The sequence below is a fragment of the Ahaetulla prasina genome, chromosome 5 (assembly GCF_028640845.1).
Source record: "Ahaetulla prasina isolate Xishuangbanna chromosome 5, ASM2864084v1, whole genome shotgun sequence".
In the NCBI taxonomy this organism is placed as follows: Eukaryota; Metazoa; Chordata; class Lepidosauria; order Squamata; family Colubridae; genus Ahaetulla; species Ahaetulla prasina.
Genome location: NC_080543.1, coordinates 123,227,347 through 123,241,186, shown reverse-complemented (window position 1 = coordinate 123,241,186; position 13,840 = coordinate 123,227,347). Strand labels below are relative to the sequence as shown.

At 43.2% G+C, this 13,840-nt stretch overlaps 1 protein-coding gene across 1 annotated transcript in view; it reads right to left on the bottom strand.

Moving 5' to 3' along the window:
* DIS3 (DIS3 homolog, exosome endoribonuclease and 3'-5' exoribonuclease) overlaps positions 1 to 13,840 on the bottom strand; it is a 31,144-nt gene that overhangs the window by 1,326 nt on the left and 15,978 nt on the right. The window contains exons 10-19 of the mRNA XM_058184900.1: positions 13,020 to 13,136; positions 12,289 to 12,390; positions 10,791 to 10,855; positions 9,640 to 9,724; positions 8,919 to 9,046; positions 6,891 to 6,977; positions 4,961 to 5,117; positions 3,223 to 3,437; positions 982 to 1,150; positions 392 to 550 (exon numbers count right to left, since the gene is read on the bottom strand). Of these exons, the coding sequence (XP_058040883.1) occupies positions 392 to 550; positions 982 to 1,150; positions 3,223 to 3,437; positions 4,961 to 5,117; positions 6,891 to 6,977; positions 8,919 to 9,046; positions 9,640 to 9,724; positions 10,791 to 10,855; positions 12,289 to 12,390; positions 13,020 to 13,136 (1,284 nt within the window). The remainder of the gene's footprint in view (positions 1 to 391; positions 551 to 981; positions 1,151 to 3,222; positions 3,438 to 4,960; positions 5,118 to 6,890; positions 6,978 to 8,918; positions 9,047 to 9,639; positions 9,725 to 10,790; positions 10,856 to 12,288; positions 12,391 to 13,019; positions 13,137 to 13,840) is intronic.

Sequence of the window (13,840 nt, the reverse complement as noted above, 5' to 3'; positions counted from 1 at the left end):
GACCCTACACCATTTCTGACAAATGGCCGTCCAGTCTCTTCTTGAAAGCCTCCAGTGATGAAGCTCCCACAACTTCTGAAGGCAGCTTCTGTTCCATGGGTTGATTGTTCCCACTGTCAGAAAGTTCCTCCTTATTTCCACGTTGAATTTCTCCTTATTGAGTTTCCATCCATTATTTCTTGTCTGGCCTTGAGGTGCTTTGGAAAATAGCTTGGCTCCCTTCTCTCTGTGGCAGCCCCTCAAATTTTGGAACACTGCTATCATGTCTCCCCTCACTTTACCTGTACTCTCCTCACTTTACCTGTACTTAATTGTTGTAGAGCCCTTTGCCATCCTATAATATGAGTTTAAGAAAAAAGTTTTTTTTCTCTTTGCAAAAGAAAGTGGTTACCTCATCGTTGAAGACGAGTCTTTCATTTGTCTTGGCCTTTTCTTCAAAGAAAACGGTGCCTTCTAAGCCATATTTGGGAATTAGAACCACAATGGCATTCTTCCTGACAAACAGGATGTAGGCCTCTTCACTGACCTCACCCTTGTTTTTGAAAAACAACTGGAAGGAAAAGGAAGTGGAAGCTGTTAATTGCACAAGCCTTGTTGACCATATCAAAATAAATAAATAAATAAATAAAATAAAAGCCTCCCTTCATAACATAACATAACATAACATAACATAACAACAGAGTTGGAAGGGACCTTGGAGGCCTTCTAGTCCAACCCCCTGCCCAGGCAGGAAACCCTACACCATCTCAGTCAGATGGTTATCCAACGTTTTCTTAAAAATTTCCAGTGTTGGAGCATTCACAACTTCTGAAGGCAAATCGTTCCACTTATTAATTGTTCATAAAATCACCCCTTTATAATACGTATCCAGCTCTGGTCCAAACCCTTGAAAATGTTGAATTTACATCTCCAAACCACTTGCCGTTGTGCTGACAACTTACTGTGAACAAGTGCAGTAAGGAGCTGAGAAGAGCTGCTCACCTGGGTGTGGAAAGCAATGGAAGCCCTTTGAGCATACTGAGCCATTTTGTGCCGAAAATTGAGATTTTTGCACAAATCTGCCAATTTATGTTTGTCAGTGAGGTCAGGGTAAGTACTGTCCACCCCGATAGCCACGGCCAGGAGTCGATGTACTATAATATCCGCGTATCTGCAATGAGATAAATGAAAAATTTTCACTGAAGCTAAAAACAATTGGAATAAAATTAAGACATGGCTAGAAGAAATGACACAACATATTGATTTAAAACCGGAGCTCTTCCTGTTGGGTATCCTTCCAGAGAAAGAAAATGTTTATTTGATTATATGTGTAATAACAGCTGCAAGGATTGTTTTTGCATAAAATTGGAAAGCAGAGAAAATACCTCTGGAAGGGGAAGCAATTAAAAAAAATTAGACTGTGCAGAAATGAATAGATTTAACTTTGATAATTAAAAAAAGAGAGGATTCAGAATATTTTAAGATATGGGATCAATTTTACCATTGGTTGGAAAAGAGATGCAGATAAGCAAATTAATAGTTATGTAAGAAAACGGTACAACTCGAATATTGCACTTTTGGAGAAATGTTATAATAGATTAAGTGAAAATAAAGACAGAATAAACAACAAAAAGACAGTCATGGAGAAAACACCAAGATGTCACATGGAAGGAATGACTGATGTATTAAATGTTTGTATATAAAATAAAATAAAAAATTCAAAAAAAAAGAAAAGAAACATTTTCAATGAGAATAACCCACAAATATTGTTTTAGGATATATCACCTCCAAATCAAAAAGAGTGAGCTTTTACAACAAGGATTTTCCACAGCCTATCAACCCTGAAGCTGACCTGACTGAAGCCATCTTGGAGCTTTGGTGTTTGTTAGGAAATTATTATTGCCCAACTGGTTGGTCAGGAAATATATAAACCAACATTATGTGTTTGTAGCTAAAAGTATTATGTAGCTTTAAAAACTGTGTTGCATCATGTATCCTGATTGGCTGAGCCCTGTAGCCAATGTACTTAAGGAAAGCTGAATTATGGCTTGTTTGAATACTACCCTATTTTACCTGCTGATATGCTGTAACTTTATATTTGATCTCTATGCATGATCATTGCTTGATCATGGCTATGTATTGCTTCTCTAATATTTATTGACTGTTTTTATATTGAACTTTGTTCCTGAATGAAACTAAAGAAGATCTGTTTTATTGTATTTTTCTACAACTCATAAGAAGACTTTATATTTGAAAAATATCCCTGGACTGATCTTTGTCTCACTTTATATGTATAAACCATCCAAAAACTTGGATGGTTTTTGAACTATAATTTTGCTTTTTCCTTAAAAGTAAAATATTATCAAAACCCAGTTTGTTTGTATGTTAACTGTTATTATCCACAATCATTCTCGGTCGCTTTCGTGCGTAAACTCAATAACACACATCGGTTGAGAGATAAGACTATCCTTAACAGTGTTGCCACACTGGAGCTGAGGTTTAGGGAGGTGGGGTTTGAGATAGTTGGGACTTTGTACCAGAAGGCAAGAGCAGCTAAAGCAAAAAGGACAACTTGGGAGTAAGGCCAGATGATGATTGGGCACTCCCATAAGGCTTAAAAAAGCAGCAACGAGCCATTGGGTTCTTTGTAGAAAAGCAACGTTGATTCCATCGCTTGTCAGCGTCTCTTGAACTTTGTGGGACTTTTGCCAAGAAAAGCCTTTGGCAGGTTGCCAAAGACATCAAAGGTTGGTGATGAGCCCAAAGAATTTGTTTTGGACTAAAGCTGAGAATGAATTCTCAACTGTTTTAATAAACTAAGTTTGTTCAGAACTGAATTGTGTTTGATAATCACGACTTGGGCCTCGGTCACAACACTTAGACTTATATACTGCTTCATAGTGCTTGGCAACCATCTCTGAGTGGTTTACAGAGCCAGCCTCTTGCCCCCGAACAATCTGGGTTCTCGTTTTACCCACCTCGGAAGGATGGAAGGCTAAGTCAACCTTGAGCCACTCAGAATCGAACTCCTGGCAGTGAGCAAGCCTGCAGTACTGCATTCTAACCACTGTGTAACCACGGATGTTGCTTTGTGGCCTTTGATAAGGTAACCGAGAGAGACAGGCAGCTAAGAAGCACGGAATATAACTAACTAAATAAAATTACTATCAAATCAGGCACCACAAATCCATTTAACGGCCTCACTTGGGATTTGCTCTGAGGAAAGTCCACAAGCAGCCTTACCTTCTGATTGGAGAGGTGAAGTGCGTATATATAGGCGACGCTAAGCCATAATGGTGAAAGTCACTGTCCATGCCAGAGCAAAAGTACACAGCTTGCATCATGCAGCGGGTGGCTAAGATGCGTAAGAGGGTGTTCAGGTAGGGGAAAGAAGGAGACTCAGCTCTGTCAAGGGAGTCGGCCAGGGATTTTGCAGAATCAGTCTTGATTTCCAAACCCTACGGTGGAAAAACACAAAATGGGTTTGAGTTTAGTTTATATGATTAGCCCATAGACCATATCGATGTGGAGTGGTGTGGTAGCCTAGAGATGGCGCTCTTGCCTCACAATCAGGAGGCTGTGGGTTCGATCCTAGTTAGTGGCAGATATTTCTCTGGGCACAAAGAGATATCATCTGGTGCGAACTCCGCAGTGGTGACAGGAAGGGCATCTGGCCAGTAAACTCTCAGCTCCATTCAGTTGCCCTAACACCACCCCGATGCAAGGGATTACAGGGTGAATAAAAGAAACAAAAATAATAAGCCATATCGAAGTCCAGAGTTCTAAATACGTATTATTACTAAAATCCTATAAAAACAATTTAAAATGACATTGAAAATACAATACACAAATACAAAAGGGGGTTTCACTGTATTTTGTATAAGTATCACAAATATTGATGGTGTAATCCATCAACAAGAGGCTTAGTTCCTTGCACCCGTCGGAGAAAGGCAGCCGTGCCCAGGAAGGTTATGAAACCCAGCACCCTTCAAGGCAACAGGCGTCTAATGAATTAGAGCTATGGTAGTGCAGTGGTTAGAATGCAGTATTGCAGGCTAACTCTGCCAACTGCCAGCAGTTCAATCCTGGTCTGCTCAAGGTTGACTCAGCCTTCCATCCTTCCCAGGTCGGTAAAACGAGTCAGATTGTTTGGGGGCAATATGCTGACTCTGTAAACTTCTTAGAGAGGGCTGTAAAGCACTGTGAAGAGGTATATAAATCTAAGTGCTATTACTAGAGGATCTACTAATTCCCAACAACACTGTCAAACTATTTAGTAAGGCTGTATTACTATTGCTCTTCTCATCTTTCCTATTACCTATCTCCTTTTCTACTTACGACTATAACTTTGTTGCTTGTGTCTTTACGATTTATAGTTTTATTTAGTTTCCTAGTATGATTTATGTTGATTGCTTATTTAGTATCCTATGACTATGTTGTATCTTACGATTTATGATGAATGCATTTTTATGATGACTATGGTCATGATTTATCACTTATAGCTTTTATGTACTGAGAGCTTATGCACCAAAGACAAATTCCTTGTGTGTCCAATCACACTTGGTCAATAAACAATTCAATCCAATTCAATCTTACCATACTCTACCCTATTCCATATTTTCTACCCTACCCTACCCTACCCTACCCTACCCTACCCTACCCTACCCTACCCTACCCTATTCTATTCTATTCTATTCTATCCTACCCTACCCTACCCTACTCTATTCTATTCTATTCTATTCTATCCTACCCTACCCTACCCTATTCTATTCTATTCTACCCTACCCTACTCTACCCTACCTGTGCCGCACCTCCTCTAAAACTACTTCAAAGTTAAGAGAGACACTTCAATTGGTGCAATATTTCCTGAGCCCCCTTAATCGGCAAGAAAGGCCACCAAGAATTCAGGGAATCCCATTCACATAGGCGGAGCCTTTCATGCCTTCATCCCATCAGCGGAGGACTTTCTGTAACGTCTTGCCTTAGACTTTGCAGCCTTCACCAGGATGTCGTAATTGGAGGGTGGAGGAGCCGGATGCTTCCTCAGCAAGGCATGCTCTGAAAATTCTTGGTTGATCTTTTGGGCGACGGAGATGTTAGCCAACAGCATAAACTCTTCCACCATGGAGTTAGTCTCTCTGCAGAAAGAGAAACGGGGGCTCATAAGACTCCCAAGTAAACAGCCAGACTTGAGCTGATGCCTTTGTTTCCCCTAAGGGACAGGAGCTAAGAGGAGGAACTGAGAATCAGGAACACCATGGCCCTGTAACTGGACACCATTTCTTTTATGCACTCTGGACAATACAAACCAGCAAGGGCTGCCCAGATCCAATCAGTGGCACTAATACCTCCTTTTCCAGAACCTCAGTGGCTCAACGCCATGCCAATCTCAGGATGCCACCCATAAGCACCTGGGCCTTCTGGTTAGCCAATCCTCGTGTGAAGCCCCCTCACATGTTTGTTTAGGGACTTGCCCTGTTTGGGAAAGACAACCCTTAGAAAACTGCTTGTTCTGTTCCAACAACAACCATAACAATTTAGGGATTGCAACTATCGTATAGTCCAGGGGTCTGCAAACTTGGCTCTTTTAAGACTTGTGGACTTCAATTCCCAGAGTTCCTCAGCCAGCAAAGCCCTAGGCAAAGCTGGCTGAGGAACTCTGGGAATTGAAGTCCACAAGTCTTTAAACAGCCAGGTTTGCAGACCCCTGGTATAGTCAGACCATGTATAATTGACACTTGATTTTATTATAGATTTTAGTTGTTATTTATTATTTTATACCAGAATTTTTAAGTGTATATATACTGAGTGCTTTTATTTGTTCTGGTCTCTGGTCTAAGACTGTAATAATAAATTATTGTTGTTGTCATTGTTCAAACTCTTGACCCTCCAAAACTTTTCAGATTGTCCTGTTCATTAGCAGGGCAGGAAAACAGCAAAACACAGTGAAGTATGGCTGTAATTTAGCAACTTCATGGAGGCTCCCATTCAGAAGCTTTTCCAGCCAACTTATGTCTTAGGTCAACTGTCTTATGTCAAAGGATATCCACCCATGTTGTATGGCTGTAGAATTGTTATTATCCTTCTCATCTTCTCTACTACTCACTCTTACTGTTATCGTTATTATGATTATTATTACTGTGTCGCTTTGCATATACACTGAGACAGTAGTGGAATTCAATTTTTTTTACTACGGTTCTGTGGGCATGGCTTGGTGGGCGTGGAAGGGGAAGGCTACTGCAAAAGCTCCATTCCCACCCCACTCTGGGACTAGCCAGAGGTGGTATTTGCCGGTTCCGCTACCAGTTCTCTAGAACCTGTCAGAACCTGCCGGATTTCATCCCTGCACTGAGAGCTTCTGCAATGGAGACACATTCCTTGTGTGTCTAATCACACTTGGCCAAATAAACTATTCTTCTCTCCTCTCCCCTGTATTCTACTCTTACTCTATTCTACTCTACTCTACTCTACTCTACTCTTCCCTTCCCTACCCTTCTATTCCATTCCATTCTATTATTCTAAACTTAGGGCTTCTTCCAATGATGACAATACCAAAACAGCACAAAGGTTACTACGAGAATTATAAAACTGCTCCTTGGACAATAACCAAACATACAATATCCACTGCTTTGTCACGGATACCCTTCCTCTTTCAATCCTGAATAAGTCTATCCCAATGGCTGGGCTCACATGTCGTACCAGGCTAAAATTTGGTTAAAATTCACAATGACCTGGTTCACATCTAACATTAAACTGTGTTTATGTCTTCAACATATCAAGGCCATCCTGAACATCATTAGGAAATGGCATCCTAAAGATTTAGGAGGAAGGAACCTCTGGACCTGACAGATTGATTCCCCTCCCCCCCCTCCAAAAAAAAAAAGAAAAGAAAAGAAAAAGCAGGCACTCACTTGAGTTCCTTCGTCTGCAAATCAATCGGATCGTGGGTTTCGCTATCAATGTGGAATCGAACCTCAGGCGAAGAAAGAGTTAAAGCCCTAAAAATAAGATGAAGAAAGCAAACATTTTACACAAAAAATAGATACTTTACTGTTGTTGTGAAATGACTCCACCACCCAATTCTGTAGGACGTCAACAAAAAAGCACAACAAAGAATGTTCTTTCTGTGCCAGCTGAGGAAGCTCAATCTGCCCAAAGAGCTGCTGATCCAGTTCTACAGAGGAATTATTGAGCTGTCATCTGCACCTTTATAACTGTCTGGTTTGATTCTGCAACCAAACTTCAGAGGATCATTAGAACTGCAGAAAAAACAACGGCTACCAACCTGCCTTCCACTGAGGATCTGTATACTGCATGAGTTAAAAAGAGGGCTGTCTTTTTCTACAGACCCCTCGCATCCTGGACATAAATTGTTTCAACTCCTACCCTCAAAACGACGCTACAGAGCACTGCACACCAGAACAACTAGACACAAGAACAGTTTCTTCCCAAATGCCATCACTCTGCTAAACAAATAATTCCCTCAACACTGTCAAACTAGTTACTAAGTCTGCATTACTTTTAATCTCATCATTCCTGTCACCCATGTCCTCCCACTTATGACTCTATAACTGTAACTTGTTGCTGTATCCTTACAATTTATATTGATTGTTTCCTAGTATGATTTAATTACTTATTTGTACCCGATGACTATCATTAAGTTTTGTACCTTGTGATTCTTGACAAATGTTTCTTTCCTTTTTATGTACACTGAGAGCATATGCACCAAGGCAAATTCCTTGTGTGTCCAATCACACTTGGCCAATAAAGAATAGTCTAATCTAATCTATTTTAAAGCAGGCAGCCATTTTGACAGCCCTCCTGGCTTCAGAGACCTGGATTGACATGGATTCATTCACAAGTGACTCTCTGCATTTGTGGCCAAACCCCAAGATCAGCAAAAGGCTGGAACAATTCTAGAGAGGAGCTCTTGGTTGGCTTCTTCAACCTTTTCAAGATCCCCTTAAGGCCAGACTTTGGCGTCATACATCAAATATGTGTTTCTCCTTTCAATTGTGCGTCCCGGGACATCATCAGTGGCTGGGCCCAGTATGCCTCTCAAGAGGAATGAACTTTTTTCTACTGCTTTGATCACATTAGAAATGCCGAAAGGGAGGAAATTAAGTTCTGCATCTAAAAAGCTTCCTTTCCTTTCCTTTCCTTTCCTTTCCTTTCCTTTCCTTTCCTTTCCTTTCCTTTCCTTTCCTTTCCTTTCCTTTCCTTTCCTTTCCTTCCCTTCCCTTCCCTTCCCTTCCCTTTTCTTTCTCTCCTTTCTTTCCTTTTATGTACACTGAGAGCATATGCACCAAGGCAAATTCCTTGTGTGTCCAATCACACTTGGCCAATAAAGAATAGTCTAATCTAATCTATTTTAAAGCAGGCAGCCATTTTGACAGCCCTCCTGGCTTCAGAGACCTGGATTGACATGGATTCATTCACAAGTGACTCTCTGCATTTGTGGCCAAACCCCAAGATCAGCAAAAGGCTGGAACAATTCTAGAGAGGAGCTCTTGGTTGGCTTCTTCAACCTTTTCAAGATCCCCTTAAGGCCAGACTTTGGCGTCATACATCAAATACGTGTTTCTCCTTTCAATTGTGCGTCCCGGGACATCATTAGTGGCTGGGCCCAGGATGCCTCTCAAGAGGAATGAACTTTTTTCTACTGCTTTGATCACATTAGAAATGCCGAAAGGGAGGAAATTAAGTTCTGCATCTAAAAAGCTTCCTTTCCTTTCCTTTCCTTTCCTTTCCTTTCCTTTCCTTTCCTTCCCTTCCCTTCCCTTCCCTTCCCTTCCCTTCCCTTTTCTTTCTCTCCTTTCTTTTTCCTTTCCCCTTCCCTTTCCTTCTCTTCTGCTGCCAAATGCCAGTCAGGTCCCGAAGATTGCAACAAGTCAAGAAAGAAAAACTGTTTTGTGTTACCTGCAGCTTAGATTACTTACCCTTTTTCTCGCCGATGTTTCTTAAGGATTTTAGCCAACCTGTTCAGCCCACGGAGACTCATAGTAACGTCATCCTTCAACGTGGCAGAATCTATTTTCATTTGGGCCTCCGCATAGGTAAGCGAAGCCTTCAAAGTACAAACAAAGGAAAACAAGGAAAGTGGGGAAGAAGGAGAATCTCTAAAGGAAATTGATTTAAATGTGAAAAAAGTCAAACATGAGATTTCTGGTATTGGATTGCGACCTCATAGCCCAAGGCTGCTGAATGTGTGATTGGAGAAAACAAAACCCATTTCTTTCTTACTTCATTTTCATTCTGACCCTCAATTTTTATGGTAGTGTATGTTATTTGTGTTACACAAATAGATGCTGCTTTCTTGACCACCAAAATAACCATCTTATCTATGGAACAGAAATTTACTGCTTTGTTTTTGTAAAAGCAAATTAAAAAGGGTTGACTTTTAACAGAAGAAATAACAAAGCTTCTTGTCTGGGTCTCTTCCATAGTTTAGTGATTTCTTCAAGTAAATCATTTCTATTTGTGAAGAGTATTTTCAGGGTTTGCAATCAAGATTTGAATGCAGAACATTCCTTATTTTTACTTTATTTTTTTATATCCACTTTAATGAATGCAAGCTTCTTTCAGGGTTAATCAGTCCAAAATCAGTTATCTCAGCATCGGATTTTCTAAACAAGATTTTCCAGGCATTTTAAACCCTACCTTGGAATTAATGACACTTTTTGTAAATCTAGTCGCCAAGATTTCAGCATTCTGATTCATTTCCCAAATACACGAAAAGGCAAGCCTAAGGAAAGGAAGGGAATTACTGACAGAAAAGGAAAGCACACCACAAGGTGTTCACCAGTCAACCACAGTCCCCTTCCCCCATTATATTTCAATGTGCCTTACTTTAAGCTCCACCCGTCCCTACTACAGTGTCTTCTAATCCCCAAACACTGGCTCGGGGGTTGGGGGGGGGGAATAAGCCAGGGCTTCTGGGGGGAAAGCAGCCACTGGGACTGGCCTACGCTGTTAACGAAGCTGCTTCGAGCCTTGGTGGCGCAATGGTTAAAATGCAGTACTGTGTTGTGTCTCACCCGCTTTCACCACAGCCGGGGCCTTCTTATCTGCTTCCGAACGCTGAGGAATGTCCTAGTATACCTCCAGCCCCCAGCTCTGGCTCCATGCCCAGACAGGCTGAGGAGGAAGAAGTACCTCCAGCCCCCAGCCCCGGCTCCATGCCCAGGCAAACGGAGCAACTAGACCCCTCCCCCTCCCCCACAGCATGTGAGCCTGAGGAAGGTCAATTGCCAACAGCTGCAGACTGGAGTGATCCTCGCTTCAGGAGAATTGATAGGCGGCGGCGACAGAAGGAAGGGAGGGGCAGGCCTGGATAAGTGCTGAGTCATGGAGCCACACCCCATGGCCTATATAAAGGATCTGCTTTCTGGCATTCTCTGAGTCAGGCAAAGTCTAATATATCTTGCTGAAGTCACTTTCTGGTCTCCTGCCTGCCTTGAGAACTTTGCTAGGACTTTGGCAGAGCTGCAGAGGCACGCTTGATACAGACTTCCCTGACCGGGCCGTCAGCGGAGGAGTGGGACACGACATACTGCAGGCTACCTCTGTTGACTGCCAGCTGCCTGCAGTTTGGCAGTTCAATTCTCACTGACTGAAGGTTGACTTAGCCTTCCATCCTTCCGAGGTGGGTACAATGAGGACCCAGATTGTTGGGGGCAAATATGCTGACTCTGTAAACTGCTTAGAGAGGGCTGTCAAGCACTGTGAGGCTGTACAGAAGTCTAAGTGCCATTGCTATTGCTTCCAATCCACAAAAAAGATGGGATATCAATCAAGCTCTGAACGATTACCTGTCCACATTGGCTCTCAGCGAACATAAGTTTGAACTCAGCAGGTCGGGAACCATATCAATTCTCTGCAAGAAATAGAAATGGCATTGTGGTCTCTGAACACTTCCAAAATAAGCTGACTGAGATGGTCATAGCAAGCATAAAAGGTTCAGCAGCCTTCAAATGTAGATCTTTTCCCATACGTTCAAACCAGGGGTGAAATGCTCCCGGTTCGGACAGGATCGCCCGATCTGATAGTGATGGCGGCGGGTGGTTCCGAGAACCGGTAGCAAAAATCCCTGCCCCCCACCCGCATTCCCGCCCATGCCCAACTGAGCTGCAAGATCATCAGAGGGCTTTTGTTTTGTTTTTTACTTTTAAAAGCATTTTTTTCTTCTGCTGAAAAATGCCTTTTAAAAGTAAAAAAGAAGCCTCTGATGATCGCGCAGCTCAGCTGGGATCGTTAGAGCCTTTTAAAGGCATTTTTTCTACAACCTCTTCAGCTGAAGAGGTTGCAAAAGAATGCTTTTAAAAGGTTCTGACGATCCCAGCTGAGCCGCATGATCATCAGAGGCTTTTTTTTTCTTTTAAAGGCAAAAACAAATGCTTTTAAAAGAAAAGAAAAGCCTCTGATGATCAGGCAACCCAGCTGGGATCGTCAGAACCTTTTAAAAGCAATTTTTTACAACCTCTTCGGCCAAAGAGGTTGTAGAAAACATGTTTTTAAAAATAAAATAAAAAGTTGGCCATGCCCACCCAGTCACATTACGCCCCCCACCAAGCCACACCCACAGAACCGGTAGTAACAAATTTTACATTTCACCCCGGTTCAAACCACTAAAACATACAAGGACAATAAAAGTTTTGCATCCCAGCTTACTCAGGGAGGTGGGGCAGGAGAGCCACTGCTGTGCCTCGTCCTCCCTCCTCTCCTCAGCCGGGCCCCTCCCGTCTCCACCCGGGCCCGTTATCAGACTCCGAGTCTGATAATGAAGATGAACGGCCTGTCATGCCTCCAGCCCACCCCACCCCGGCCCTGGCCCCATGCCCGGAGAGGATTCCAGGAATGAACAAACAAACCTGATAAACCTCACTCCTACAGCGTGTGAGCAGGAAGCCAGCCACGTGCTGTAATTACTGATAGCAGATCCAGCTGAAGAGAATTCAAAGTGGGAGGATCCTCGCTTCCGGAGATCTGAGAGGTGACGCCAGCAGAAGGAAGGGAGGGGCAGGCCTGGATAAATGCTGAGTCATGGAGCCACACCCCACAGCCTATATAAAGGACCTGCTTTTGGCATTCCAACCTTGAGTCAAGCAAAATCTCATCTAGTTTGCTGCTATTGCTGAAGTCACAACTTGGACTCCTGCCTGCCCTGAGAAACCTCGAAGGAATTTGACAAGCTGCAGAGGCTTCGTTGCCACGCTTGATACGGACTTCCTAGACCCGGTTGTCGGATGGGTAGTGGGACACGACAGCCACACTGTCAGCAAGGGAAGGAAAGAACTGTCCAAAATTTACCTTTTCACACAGATACACAGTGGTGCCCCTTTTGGCCGATTCTTGGTCTAGAGCATTTCCTGGTCGGATGAAGTGGCTGACGTCTGCGATGTGCACACCAACCTAGAGAGAGAGAGAACAAAAAGAGAGATTCTTTGGCATTTAGGACATTTTGCACCTTTTCTTGAATTTCTGTCTGTCTCAAGAGCATCTGTTATCTTTTCCAACAGGCCTGACGGTGCAGTGGTTAGAATGCAGAATTGCAGGCTAACTCTGCCCACCGCCAGGAGTTCGATCCTAACCAGCTCAAGGTTGACTCAGCTTTCTTTCCTTCCGAGGTCGTTCAAATGAGGATTCAGATGGTTGAGGGGAAATATGCTGACGTTGTAAACCGCCGAGGTATTTACGGAGAATGCTGCAAAGCAGGGGTCCCTGATCCCCGGGCCAGGGACCAACACCGGGCCACAAACTGCCAGGAAACGGGCTGCACAAGCACACACCCCTGGTCTGCAGTAAAACCACTCCCCACAGAACCAAGCCGTGGCACCCAAAACTTTGGGGGCCGCTATTGTGAAAACTATGCAGCGGTATATAAGTCTAAATGCTATTGCTACTCGTTCCGGGCCTATCCCATTTTCTACCCGTGATGTTTTTGCTTCTTCACTGCAGGCAGAAATCAGGATGGCCAAGAAGAGGTCCATAAAAAGATGCAAACGCACACCGGCGTTTCAAAGACCCGTGAAAACACTTGCCTCCAGGTTTCCATTTTCCAGCTCCCTGCAGTGCAACGCGTCATCGATATCGGTACACCCAGGAGGATCCACGCTGCACACACAAAGTTGCCTCAAGTCCTCTCTCTGCTTCATATCCTGAAATTTCATTTTCAACCAAAAAGAAAAAAAAAGAAAGTCATTTCATTGGCGAAAGTCCTGTGAAAAACCACCAAGGCTTGCTAACACAGATTTGTTGTTGTTAGTCGCGAAGTCATGTCCGACCCATCGCAACCCCATGGACAACGTTCCTCCAGACCTTCCTGTCCTCTACCATCCTCTGGAGTCCATTTAAGCTCATGCCTACTGCTTCAGTGACCCCATCTAGCCACCTCGTTCTCTGTCGTCCCTTTCTTCTTTTGCCCTCAATCGTTCCCAGCATTAGGCTCTCCTCCAGTGAGTCCTTCCTTCTCATTAGGTGGCCAAAGTATTTGAGTTTCATCTTCAGGATCTGGCCTTCTAAAAAGCAGTCAGGGTTGATCTCCTCTAGGACTGACCAGTTTGATCACCTTGCAATCCAAAGGAATCACAGGAGTCTTCTCCAACACAAATTAGGTTCTGTTGAATGCCGCTTCTGTCTCCCTTAAACCAATAAGACTAATTTTGTGGCACCTTAAAAAGTCTAGCAAAGACATTCTCATATACAGGCAGTCTTCAACCTACGACCACAACTGAGCCTGAAACTTCTGTGGCTAAGCGGAACCTTTGTTCAGTGAATTGACTCATTTTACGACGTTGCTTGCCACGGTTGCTAAATGAGTCGCTGCAGTTGTTAAGTTAATGACAGGGTTGTTAAGTGAATC